At 55.7% G+C, this 11902-nt stretch overlaps 4 protein-coding genes across 4 annotated transcripts, besides 4 other annotated features; all 4 read right to left on the reverse strand.

The window, feature by feature from the left end:
- Positions 1-197: 197 nt before the first annotated feature.
- Tco025E_04581 (putative vacuolar assembly protein vps41) lies at positions 198-3413 on the reverse strand (the record flags this gene model as incomplete). The annotated part of the gene is made up of 1 exon (XM_029371491.1): positions 198-3413. The coding sequence occupies one exon, from the start codon at positions 3411-3413 to the stop codon at positions 198-200; it is 3216 nt and encodes a 1071-aa protein (XP_029228430.1).
- A 54-nt stretch (positions 3414-3467) lies between these two features.
- Positions 3468-3491: a microsatellite.
- Positions 3492-3540: a microsatellite.
- Positions 3541-4019: 479 nt separating this feature from the next.
- Tco025E_04582 (uncharacterized protein) lies at positions 4020-5879 on the reverse strand (the record flags this gene model as incomplete). The annotated part of the gene is made up of 1 exon (XM_029371492.1): positions 4020-5879. The coding sequence occupies one exon, from the start codon at positions 5877-5879 to the stop codon at positions 4020-4022; it is 1860 nt and encodes a 619-aa protein (XP_029228431.1).
- Positions 5880-6010: 131 nt separating this feature from the next.
- Positions 6011-6062: a sequence feature (A-rich).
- A 289-nt stretch (positions 6063-6351) lies between these two features.
- Positions 6352-6390: a microsatellite.
- Positions 6391-6487: 97 nt separating this feature from the next.
- Positions 6488-10825, reverse strand: Tco025E_04583 (uncharacterized protein; the record flags this gene model as incomplete). Its single annotated transcript, XM_029371493.1, has 1 exon — positions 6488-10825. The coding sequence occupies one exon, from the start codon at positions 10823-10825 to the stop codon at positions 6488-6490; it is 4338 nt and encodes a 1445-aa protein (XP_029228432.1).
- Positions 10826-11101: 276 nt separating this feature from the next.
- Tco025E_04584 (transferase) lies at positions 11102-11728 on the reverse strand (the record flags this gene model as incomplete). Its single annotated transcript, XM_029371494.1, has 1 exon — positions 11102-11728. One exon carries the CDS (start codon positions 11726-11728, stop codon positions 11102-11104), a length of 627 nt encoding a protein of 208 aa, XP_029228433.1.
- Between the last annotated feature and the right edge of the window lie 174 nt (positions 11729-11902).

Here is an 11902-nt window from a genome sequence, read left to right on the forward strand (position 1 = left end):
CAACCTCAACCCTTCCTTCCACCTCCTCAACGCACAAGACAACAAAAACAACGTGCAACGGCCCCAACGGGAAACAGGCGGCCAGGCAGGGAACAGGGGAGCAGAAAGCAGCGAATACACAAGTCAAGGTCATGGACGCCGTGGCGCGGCAAAGGCACCCACTTCGTTTCTCCAGCACCGGCCTCAGCTCCGGTGACTTACTTCACTGCCCCCCGCACCTCGCGGCAGAGAAGGCAGCACGGCGACTTCTGCCGCGCGTCCGCCCTCAGGTATTCCTCCGGGTGCTTAAAGAAGCGGCCAACATCAACGCCGGCTGGGCCAACGAGCAGAACGCCCTCGCCAGCGAGGTAGCCAATCACGCAGTTGGCATGGTAAGCGTGGGAGCACCCGAAGACCACAACGCCTGCCAACGATGGCTGGTGGCAAAAGGGACACACCGCCATTCCAGGCTCCACGCGAATTGCGGCCTCTCGTTGCCGGTACAGCGTTGCGTATTGCTTTCCCAAGTCACTCGTTGCCACATGCACGACGGCGGTCATAAGCCGCACATCATTCGCCTTGCTTCGCGCTACGTCGGAAATGCAATTTCCCACGTGCGGTATCGGCTCATCCTCTGGCAGCAGTTCAACAATTTGCGTGGGGTCTAACGCAATACGCCCGGCGATTGACGGGTCTACAATGGCCCGCAGGAGGGCCTCCGTAAGGTTTAGCGGCACAATGCAATAGCTGCTTGACGGTGCCATAAAACTGTCACCACTGCCAGTCTGCGGTTTCCCAGCGCCGTTGGCCACGCGCAGGTCATCCTCGTCGACGCCATACCTTTGGGCAATGCTGGCCCACGTCTCCCCTTCTGTCAAGCGGTGCTCAAGATACTTCTGCCCGTTGCGACTGCGAAGTGTGGCGTTCACTTCAACACTCATTTGTACAAGGCTCTTGTAGAGCTGGAGTCGATCCTCTGCATTGGGGATGTCGGCAATGAACTCAACCGCCTTCCTGACGCTTTTCATGTCGTACACAATGATGCGAAGGCCCTCCTCCTCCTTCCCCATCCTGGCAAGAAGAAAGACCATCTCCTCCAGCAGCTGGTGCTTTTTGCACAGCGCAAATATCTCTCGCAGTTTCGTAAGGTGCGCGGAATTATCACGCAAGAACGGGAGCAGCCCAGCGGGCTCGTTCTCGATGAAGAGAGTCGCAAACAGCTGTGCGTGCGTCTCAGAGAGTGCGGCGTACACTGCCTTGTCTCGGCTCTGTAACGCCTTCAGGTACGCCCACAGGTAACGGCGCTGTGTCCGCTCCAATCTCTGCACGACGGCCGCCGGCGTGAACCTCGACCGCGACAGCAACGCCGCTGTCGTGGTCGCGTCGTCCACGGCGGCGTCTGTAGGGTGAACGTGTTCCAAAAGTAGCTCAATGGTGCGGTCCTCGTTCCTGGCAAACAGTGCAGGCAACACTTCTATGGCCTCTGCAAAGAGCTTCTCTTTCCGTATAAGTTTGAAGAGCTCATCACTGTTGTCGACCCTCAACAAAACCTGAAGCGCCTTGTCGTAGTGGCCACCGAGCTGTAGCAGCAATCCGTATGTATCACCGAGCGCCTTTCTTTTTTCGTCGGGAATAACGCCCAAGGCACCTTGCATGTTCCAATCGTTATAGTGGCGTTCAGCGGCATTGCAGACAACTTGAGGCCGAAACATTCCCCTGAACTTGTGCACAGCCCTCTGAAAGCAGAGTACGTCCTTCTCCAGACACCTAAGAAGCACAAGCTCGTAATACTCTTCTCCGATTCTGGTATTTTTTTGCGAAGCTTTTCCATCTTCAGCAGTCTTCTCACCGGCGCTTCCACTGTGAATGGGGAGTACGTCCACCAGAAGGTCGGACATGCCGTCCTGGTCGAACTGACAAATCCACCGCTCCCACTCTAAATAGTCCTCCTTCACAACCTCCGGAAGAGAAGCGGCCACCTCATCGTACTTTTTCTCCGAGAACAGGTGCTGCAAGAGGTGATAGCCGATGCCTGCAGCCTCATGTTGACGAAGCGAGTGGGTGCGAGCGTAGCTGTAGGCTTCCTTAAAGCGACCCACTTTAAGAAGATACTCCACATGTTGGTCGTCGTCGGTGGGCGTCACTTTAATGACGGCATCCACGCAGGCGATGAAAAAAACGGACTCCGACAAAGCGGCAGACGCTGAAAGCAGGGAAGGCAGCAGCGATGTAGGCGTCACCTTTGAAGCTGTCGTCGAAGTAGCCGCGACAGCGGCAGCACTACCACCACCAGCTGAGAAGGTCAAACTATACTGCAAGGGATGTTTGTACTTAGTATGCAGGCGCCCACGGAAAACATTAACAAACGTGGCACGCTCCACAATACGCACCTCTAGTTCCTTCATGTACCCTTCCTGCTCGAGCGTGCACGCAAGCACGAGGTAGCGGTCCGGACCAAAAGGAGCTATGCCACATACACGACACGGCTCCGTCGCCGTGTGCGGTAGAATAGCCGGCATGACTTCCACTCGATGCGTTCGCGACAAGAATTCGGTTCCCCACCTCAACCTCTCCTCCATCCGCAGCTCGTAGACGTGAAGCACCTGAACCCAGTCCCCCCATCCCCAGCTAAGTGTGCGAGGAGCCTCCCAGACAAGGGAACAGGGGTAAAACTCCAGTCGTGATGCGTCTAAGGGTCGCGCAACGAACTGCACCATCGCCCGCCCTGTGTAACTATACAGCTGCACACCACGATCGCTTGCCCAAGCGATCAAGTCGGGGCCACACCAGCGAACCAAGTAGACCCTTCCACGGCGCTCCTGCAAAACCGTGCTTTTGCGGTGACCCAGTATTCTCGCCTTTGTGATGAGCATCACCTTATCACCGCCACCTACAACAATGGGTCGATCCTCATTGCGGCTATATTTTGGGTGCAGTGCCATTGAATGAATTGGAACATCGAACTCTTTTCGGTAAAAACCTTGTTCGTCGTACAAGTTCTGTACCGTGACCACGCCCGATTTGTCGGAGGACCCCACATGCTCCTCCATCGCGTCACAGCTCACGTCGCTGATGGGGTTAACGTGCTTGTTCAGCATGCGGACCACCATTCCAGACGTTTCCACTAACGCCACTACGCCACGGTTTGTGCCAACGGCAATGAACCGATTAAACGCGACCACCACCATGATGTGCTGACCGCGTAGAGCCTCCAGTGGAAATGTTGAAAAAGAAAGCAAGTTTTCCTGCTCTTCCTCTTCCTCCTCCTCGTAGTTTTCCGTCGTCTCCTCATCGTATTCGTCGTCATCTGACCCGGTAACGTACGACTCGTCTTCCACCTCCAACTCCCTTTCCTCAATCACGTCCTCGTACTCACTGCCGTCGTCGTCTTCGCCCTGCCGCTGTTGCGGCGCCGACAAATCTTGCGAGTTCATGCAAAGGCGCCGCCAGGCACTCCGGTCCCCCCACCACCACAACCTCGCAATCTGGTGTGTGTATATCGGTGTCTCGTATATATGTATATATGCCGGTATATGTTTATGTATATCTGTGTGTGTGTGTGCGTTCACGCTGCTCCGTGGCCAGGTGCAGAACGCGTGCGCGCCTCAAGAAAGATATCCCAAGCAGCAGTAAAAAAAAAAGATGAAAAGAAACAAAAGCCCTTCCAGCAGATCAAAAAGGAAGGACGGAAAACAACCGCGCGGAAGGATCCACCGCGATAGTTTTCTTCCCATTACAGGCCCTGGTTTCCCTCTTTTCCGCGCCATTTTGAAGCAAGTGTTCATGCCACACAAGCATGCCCACCGACCATGGGATTGGGATGCCAGCAGTCAAACGACGCAGTGCGCATGATGGATAAACGAAAATCGAATAAAACACCATCGCACATAAGCATTGAAGAAGGGGAGAAGAGACAAGAAGGAAAGATTCACCTCAAAGCACAACTACTCAACGGGAGAAACGAAGGGCAGAAGCCTGCAGAATCATCAAAGGCTCGGGTTGATTTGATGTTGTTTTTATTGTTTCTTCAATCAGCGCCATCAGCCGCCGCGGTTCAGGACAGACGCTAAGAGGCCTTGCTCTACTTCGTGCCGATGACGTGTCAAGAAAGACCCTGTGGTTCTTACATCCCCACTTCTGCTTTCTGCTTCCTCAGCAGAAACCGTGAAAGCTCCGCTGTTCGTCAGCATGGCCCGCTGCTGCAGCATCAAGTTGCGATAGCCAAGCAGCAGCAGGGTGGAGCCAAGTAAGGTCCTCTCCCGACACATCCCATCTTGGTTGCCGCATGGACGAGGGTGCTGGCCAACTACATCCGTCGCGTCCTGCTCAGGCAAACTCTCTCCTTCCCTTCCACGGACCTTTCCTCCTGCCAACAGGCTCTCTGTCTCACTGTCAATAGCACTTGCGCTGCCGCGCCTTCTCCGGTTACTCTGTGCATATTCCAACTTCGCGATAGTGGCAGCTAGTTGGCTACGCAAGTCTCCCTTCTCCTTTTCGACCTGTCGCAACTGGGCCTTTAGGGCGTCTAGGGCAGCAGAGGATTTAAATTCCTCAGTCGGCAGTGATGCAACTTGCCGCTGAAGAACATGCAGCAATCGCTCAGCCGCCTCCTTTTGACTTCTTGCCTCATCCAGTTCGTTTTCAAGCTGTACCACGCGATCCATGGAGTTCACTGAACCAAATGAACGGTTCGAGCAGACCTCAGCATGGTCCACGCCAGTAGAACACTCAGCCTTCGAAAGAGCCAACTCCGTGCGTACTTCCTCCAGTTGCCGCTCCAGTTCGGTTTGGGTTTTCCTCTGGGCAGCCAAACTTTCTTCAACCACACTAAGCTTATCCAAAGCCTCCCGCCTTTCCACATTTTTCTTCATCAATTCCTCCTCTGTGCGCCTAAGTTTGCGCTTAAACGAACCTAACGCCGTCTCCTGCGCCGCAGTAGCCTCCTTGAAAGCCGAAATACGTTTGTGGTTCTCCTCAATAGTTGCCGTGAGCTTCTGGACAACTGCCTCCTTTTTTGCTAAGAGCTGCCGCAAATGGTCTTCCCCGGCAGCGGCCGTGCGTCCGAGCTCGGCCTCCGCAAGCAGCTTCTTGTACTTGGATTCCCACTCCTGCTTCTCTGAGAGGGTAAGGTGAAGCTTGGCGTCAAGTTCCACCACCTTGGCATTCGCGTCCTCTAGCTCACGGCGAAGCCGTGCGATTTCTTGAGTGAAGGCCGCTTCATCAGCTGCCAAAGCAGATCGTATGCCAGCGTGCGAAGAAGCGTCACCACGCCTTCTTGTGACGCTGCGATACTGACTGGAGGCAGCAGAGTCCCCCAACGTCGGTGTCTCATGACGCCGCCGGGGACGTAGCGCGTATTTGGTGATACATGCCTTCGCTGCGTTGGACAACGCCAGTTGATCCGCGTGCGGGAGCGACTTCAACGCCTGCAGCACGACAGGATCACCGCTGAGCACAACCATGACGAGAAAAATGTCTGTCAATTCCATCAGACGATCCACGCCAATGTCGTATGTCAACGGCGCCTTCAACTCCCCACTCAATGCTGGTGCGGTTGCGATGTCCGCCGGCCGGATCGTGAGCATGAGATTCAAGGTGTCCGGTGCACCGAGAAATTGATGGGCATAATCGTCCATATGCTTCACAAGGGCCACGAGGTTCCCTTTCCGCACCACCCAGTTCTGTCGACTCGACGGCGCCTGTTCGGCAATCTCGAGGGCATCCGGGAAGGTCTCTGGTGATATGCGGGAGAGAATGCGGTACAGAAACGCCCCATCCCCGAGCTCCTCGTAAGTTTCAGGCAGCGGATGTGTGGATTTGCCGTTGGCATCGCCCTCTTGGCGCGCCAGCAGCTGCCGCACAAGAAGAAGCACCGCTGCCTTTTTTTCGGCGCCTGCCATTTCCTCAGAGGCGCCGGCGCCGGCGTTGGCGTTCGCGCAATCCCTCACCCACCACTAAAGTGAAGGGAGTACAACTTTCTGCCCCCAACTTATTTCAACAGCAGCGGGCCCAAAGAGAAACAGTGTTTGGTAAAAACAGAAAACAAAAACAAACAAAAAAGCAACAACAAAGAAAAGTAAAAGGTGTCAGTGCAGCCACAGAGGGATGGCCACTACGAGGATTTAAGGATAAAGTTAAGGAAAGTGGCAGTGGGGCGGCCCGTCACTTTTCTGGACCCAGTCGCCGTGACGACCAGTAAACAAAGAAGGCATCCGGAAATGAAGCATCCAACTACGACATACCCAGAGCGAGAAAGAAACAGAATTTGAGGTGCCCTTCAAGGAATAGTTTATGCTCAAACAACAACTTTAATCTTGACACGAAAAAAAAATCTATGGTGTGGGACAGAGCTTTTGTCGTTCATCAACTCCGTTGCTTTTTTTTTTCCTTTTGCTTCTTCGTCTTCCGTTTGTATTCAACGCCTCGCTATCTATCCGTGAACGCCTTTCATGACCATCTCTGCGCCGTACTAGCTCCCAACACACTTCGGCTCATGTGTCGCCCCGCCTTAAACAGCACCTTTTCCGAGAAACCTAATGTTTCCAATGGCCTCCGACATTTTCTCAGGGTACGTTTCAAGTCCCGGGGCGCGCAGCGCAATATCTGAGCAAGCTCTCAGGAGTTTGTTGATGTTCACCGCCGGTGACTGGTTGAGCACACCGCGGACATACGACTTCCCCCGTTGGTTGTCGTACATGAGCGACCATAAGGCAGTCACAGCCAACTCCTGACGGCGACATGCCTCGGCAGCTCCTACGGTGTCATCTGTGCCCTCCACACACTCTGACTTGTTCGACTGTCGTAAGGGTGTCTGCTCTGCACATGTCTGTAGAGAGACGCGCTTCGCCTGCGGCTCACTCTTTGATGAGGGTAAGGTCGTCAGTCTGTCCTTTGAGCTCTGGCTGCCGGAATCGTGCACCGCTGTCTGCGGCGACGCCTCTGTCATCAAGGCCGCCTTAAATGTGAGAAGAAGGCGACTGTCTTGGCAAACCTTGACCTTAAGCGTGGGGTTAAAGCAAAGGTTGCGAAGCGTCAACAAGGCCAGGCTCCCTGCGTAGTTCGTGTTTCCCGCCGCCTCGATCAGCATCGTCATGAGTTCCGCCTGACGCATGATGGCGAGCTGCGCCTCCGCCTGGAACGAAAGCGCCGCTAACAGGCGAAAGGGCCCCAATGGCGTCGCCACACGCCGGCGCTCATTCCTCAGCAAAAGAGACTCTATCTGCTCAACACCCCTCAGCTTCATCACCGCGCGCGAAAACGGTTCACCGCCCCTGCCACACGCCGTGGCGCAGATGTCAAATCCTGACGCTACAACGGCTGCCCTGAAGGCCTCTCGCTCGGACAACGGAGTATTCTTCATGGCGTTATTGTTGTCTTTCTGCAGCTGCAACTGTTCACCGGATTGCGAGACGCCGAGTGTGATGCCCAGAATACGCCCAAAACATGAGCGAGCCAGTGGGTCACCGGCAGAAGAGGCTTCCTGCAAGAGGCAGCGTCGTCCCTCGACACTGCGCGCCAATGCCACGGCCGCCTGAAAAGCCGCACGTTGCGTCATCTCATACCCCAACGTGGTGCGAAGTGAAGCGCACAGCAAGCGCATAACGTCCGGCGACAAGGCACGACACCCAGGAAAGGCCACCACACTACACACAGTGGAAAGCAGCATCATAAGCGAACTCATCCCCTCTCCCCCAAGGACGCCGCCATTCTTCTTTAAGGCCTGTACGTGCCCGTCAAGCTCTTCCAGTTTTGAGGCGACCCAGTCAACTTCGTGCGCCTTGGAATTGGCCGGCGCAAACAGCGACACGAGACGGCACTGCATTCCACAGACAGAGGAAGCATGGTGAATATCAAGTGATGCAGCAAAAAGATCACCACTAGACGCCGCAAGCACCTCAGAAAAAGCCTCGGAATGTGCAACGACAACGTCGGAGACGAGGGAGCAGACATGCGCGCGAATGCGTTGCGAAAGGCAACTGTTTCCCAGGATCTTGCAGAGAGACTTAAATAAAGCAGGTGGTAAAATGGGAGGGTCCTTCGTGTTCTGACTCGTCGCCTTAATCCAAAGCGAGCAGAGCTCTATCACCCACTGCAGCATCACTTCGTACGAATTCTCCAACGTCCCGTGCTGCTCCACCTTCACGCCAAAGCGGGATGACAACATGGCAAACACGTCGGCGGGCGATGGAAGCGCAAAGACGCTTACGAAGAAGCCGCACATAATATCATTTGAAAACTGTTCCCCAATAAGTGGACAGGCGGCACAAAGAAAGAGCAATCCACGCGCCAAGGAACAGATAAAGAAAAACTGCACTGAAATTCCCTCGGTCCCACTCAGAAAGCGCGAGAGTGCATCCTTTGTCGTTGTCGCCGCAGGTATCGGCTTTTCATGCACACACACCAGCTTCTCGTTTGTTTGCGTCGCCACAAAAAGAAGCTGCCACCAACACTCCAATGATCGCTTACCATACGGCAAGAGAGCGTTAGTCAACGTACTCTTGTGAAGCTCGGCGAGGCGCGTTTGTTGTTCAAACAACAAGGTCAGCAAGAACATCATGGCTGCAGTGGCGTATGTGACACCGTTGCACGAGGCCAACTCCAATAGTTTAACAGGGAGCGCTGACTGAGTGAAGTCAAAACTCCGCTCCAGCCTGGCATCTTCTGAGGAGATGCGAATGACGTCCGCCAACCACTCCGCCGCAGCTGCCGCCTCCCACTGTGGCGCCGTTTTTGTGTACTCCAGCACGCTGTTGACGGCGGCGTTAACGACCGATGGCATCTCTTGCACGATGGTCATCAGTTCTGTGGGTGAGGCACAGAGGCGGGACAGACAGCGGTAGACAGAGGCGCGGAGAGGCGGGTGGATGCTGTTGCGTGTTGCCCGCGAGAGTGCCGGGATGCGCGGAACAATATCCCTCAAACAGATCGCATTCATCCGGGAAACCTGCAGGAACCAAAGAGCGGCATCCAACGCAACCAGGCTGCACTCGCCCAGAGACGTATAGCGAGATGAACGTGGGCAGCTTGGCAAGTGATGAAGGGCAGAGCCAGACATATTTTCAACGGCTGATGTGAGTGTCGGGTTGTGGATGCCAATCGTAAGTAAAAGCGGGATTATGCATTGCAGCATCCCAACAGTTTCTGGCGCAAGCAGTTCAGCCAGCACCGCGCAATGATTCCATATGACAGACGAAAGAAGTTTGCAGGAAAGGGCGGCGAGGGTGACGTGCTCCGTCCGCGTAGCTGCCATGACACCAGCAAGGTACACTTCGTCCGAAAGTGTCCCGTCTGCCGTAGTCGGCGTATCAATCAACGCGGATTTGGTTTGCTCCACATTTCTGATGAGGGATTCAAGCAACACGAATAGGCCCGCCTCACGAATCCATTGCTCCATCTCCTGCGGCTCACACGCACGCTCAGCGACAAGCAGGAAGGAGAGGACGACAAACGATATCGATGGTCTCTGCACAGGGCTGCTGCATCTCTCGCCCGGCATCGGGGGTGGGGTACTCAAATTTGCCTCGGTCGTTGAAACTGCGCTTGTCGCAAGCGCCGAGGCGCCAACGGTGGAGAAGCCGGACGCTTCTCGAGGCGCCGGCAGCAGCTCACGGGTGTTCAGATCCTGGAGAAGGATTTTTATCAGCGAGGATCCAGCAACAGTCAAGATGCTGTCGCGCGTCTCACGGAGGAGGTGAAAGCCAGATATCATGTGCGATAACCACAACAGCGCCGAGGTAAACACCACCTGGTCCTGCTGATTGGAGGGCATGGTCTCCAGAAACCGCCGGAATGCCCGGTTGAAATTGAGGCTTGTGAACCGGCGTTGCAGTTCATCCCCATCGGCCACAGTTAGGCACCAGAGCCGGTTAAGCATGACCAAAAACTCCTCGTGAGAGCGAGCCTTCGACAGGCGATCAAAGCAGTCTATGTACTCCTCTTCAGGAACGGAAGCATCCGTACTCTCAACCGGAATCGTGCCCTCCCCTTCAACGGTTGTGTTGATGGACATTTTGGTTTCATCCACGGCGAGGCACGTCGTGCCATGACTGTTGAGAGTTTTGTCCATTACACTCTCAGTAGGGGCGTATTCACTTCGGTTCAACCCGGCGTTGTGCGTTGCGGAAGGATCTTCTCCAGCAGTATTGCCAGGTTTGCTCCGCTTTTGCAGTCGTCGGAGGCGGTGGGCCGCGAGGCTCAAGAGAGTGTGGCTGCAGTAGCGCGTCGCGCCATCCATGGCAAAGTAGAGCGCCTGCAACGTTTCCAACACCTCCTGCAGGATTCCCTCGTGCTGGGCCACCGCTGCCTGTAGCTGCTGCAGATGGCACGTGAACGCAACAGAGCGATTTTCGTTGAGCGGCACACCCCGTACCTCCCGTCCGAGCGGCAAGGAGAGAAGCGAGTGCACCATCGTCGCGAGGAGTCCAAAAAAGCGTGGATGCTGCCGTTGCAATAGTTTGACGAGCGTCAGCAAAATCTCCCCGGCACGCGCCAGCACCAGAAGGCAGTAATAGGGATCCCTGTCTGCGTAGAGCGCGAGCATCATGTCAATGAAAAGGGAGAGTGTCTCGAGCTGCGTGAAGAGAAGTTTATCGGCCGTGAAAAACGGTGGCCCACCGCCGCGGCATTCGCTTGACAGCATGTCACCGGCAATTGTATCCACAAGGTGCGTCACTAGTTCTCCCTCCTCCAAAAACGCCGCCACGGACACGCTCGACACGAGAATTCGCTTGAGCACCTCACACCCCTCCTCCACCACCACCACATTGTGGTGCGTGACCTTCGCCGTGAGCTCCGCGAAAAACGCCAGCCACTTGGACTTAGTGAAGGAGTCACGTGAAGCGGACATGTTGGGCGGATGCGCCAAGGCCCCCTAACTGCGGCACACACACAAAAGAAAGCAACAACAGGAGGAAGGGAGAGGGGGGGGGGGGAAAAAAAAGAGAAAAAGAGAAAGAATACGCAGGGCACGGGCACCTGCGCGGGGAAGGCAGACGGCGTCCCCCACAAAGCCAGCGGCGCCTAGCTACTCCAAGTTCAGCTTTTATTATTATTATTTTTCTTTTGCGTTTTTTGCTCTTCACTACCTCCCAAAAGACTTCGGCGGGTGCTTCGCACACCCTGTTTACCCGCGCCTCACCATCTCCACCGCGTCCGCGGACTTGCCGTAGTACGCGTAAATGTTTTTTCGAGTGGTGAACCCCAACTTTTCGTACACACGCGGCACGGCAGCCACTAGTCGCTCCATCTCCTCCAACAACTCTTGCTGCACTGCCGGATCATCGTTTTCCGGCAAGACCCTGCGGAGGTACGCCGTGGTTTGCGGCGAGGACACCATCGTGTGCAGCCGCCATCGGAAAATCCTCCGGCTGGGCTCACCGCCCGCTACGAGCTGCAGAACGCGACGCAGCAGCTCCCCTGCAATGTGGCGCCTGCGATACGTTGCCTGCACGAGCACGACCTGAATGTAGCCCTCCACCTCAAGGCCGGGGGCGAGCGGCACCCACACAACCCCCACCGCGCCCACCATGGCGGAGGAAGTATCCTCGAGAACCCCCGCCGTTGCCGCCGCCGTGCCGTCCGGGGTGGAGGCGCGGGAGGCCACCACGAAGAGATCCACCTGCTCCAGGTGTCTGCGGGAGCACGCCGGGTACGGCAAGTAGCACCACCGTTCCAGCGCCCCCACCACAGCGCTGTGCTCTTCGGTGTCCCGCTCCCTCCTCACCTCGTGAAAGACGAAGTCAGCCGTCATCCGGTGGGGAACGGCGCCAGATGGCCCGATGGCTCCCCGACAACACGGTGCCCGCCTCCTTGAGGTCTCCCCTAAAGAGAAAATGAGGAAAGGAAAAAATAAACCACGCGCACAAACACACAGACTTTGAAGAGGGGAAAAAAGCAGAATTTTCTTATTTCCCCCCCCCAAAAA

Source organism: Trypanosoma conorhini (genome assembly GCF_003719485.1).
Source record: "Trypanosoma conorhini strain 025E chromosome Unknown Tco_14.4_contig_00238, whole genome shotgun sequence".
Classification (NCBI taxonomy): Eukaryota; Euglenozoa; class Kinetoplastea; order Trypanosomatida; family Trypanosomatidae; genus Trypanosoma; species Trypanosoma conorhini.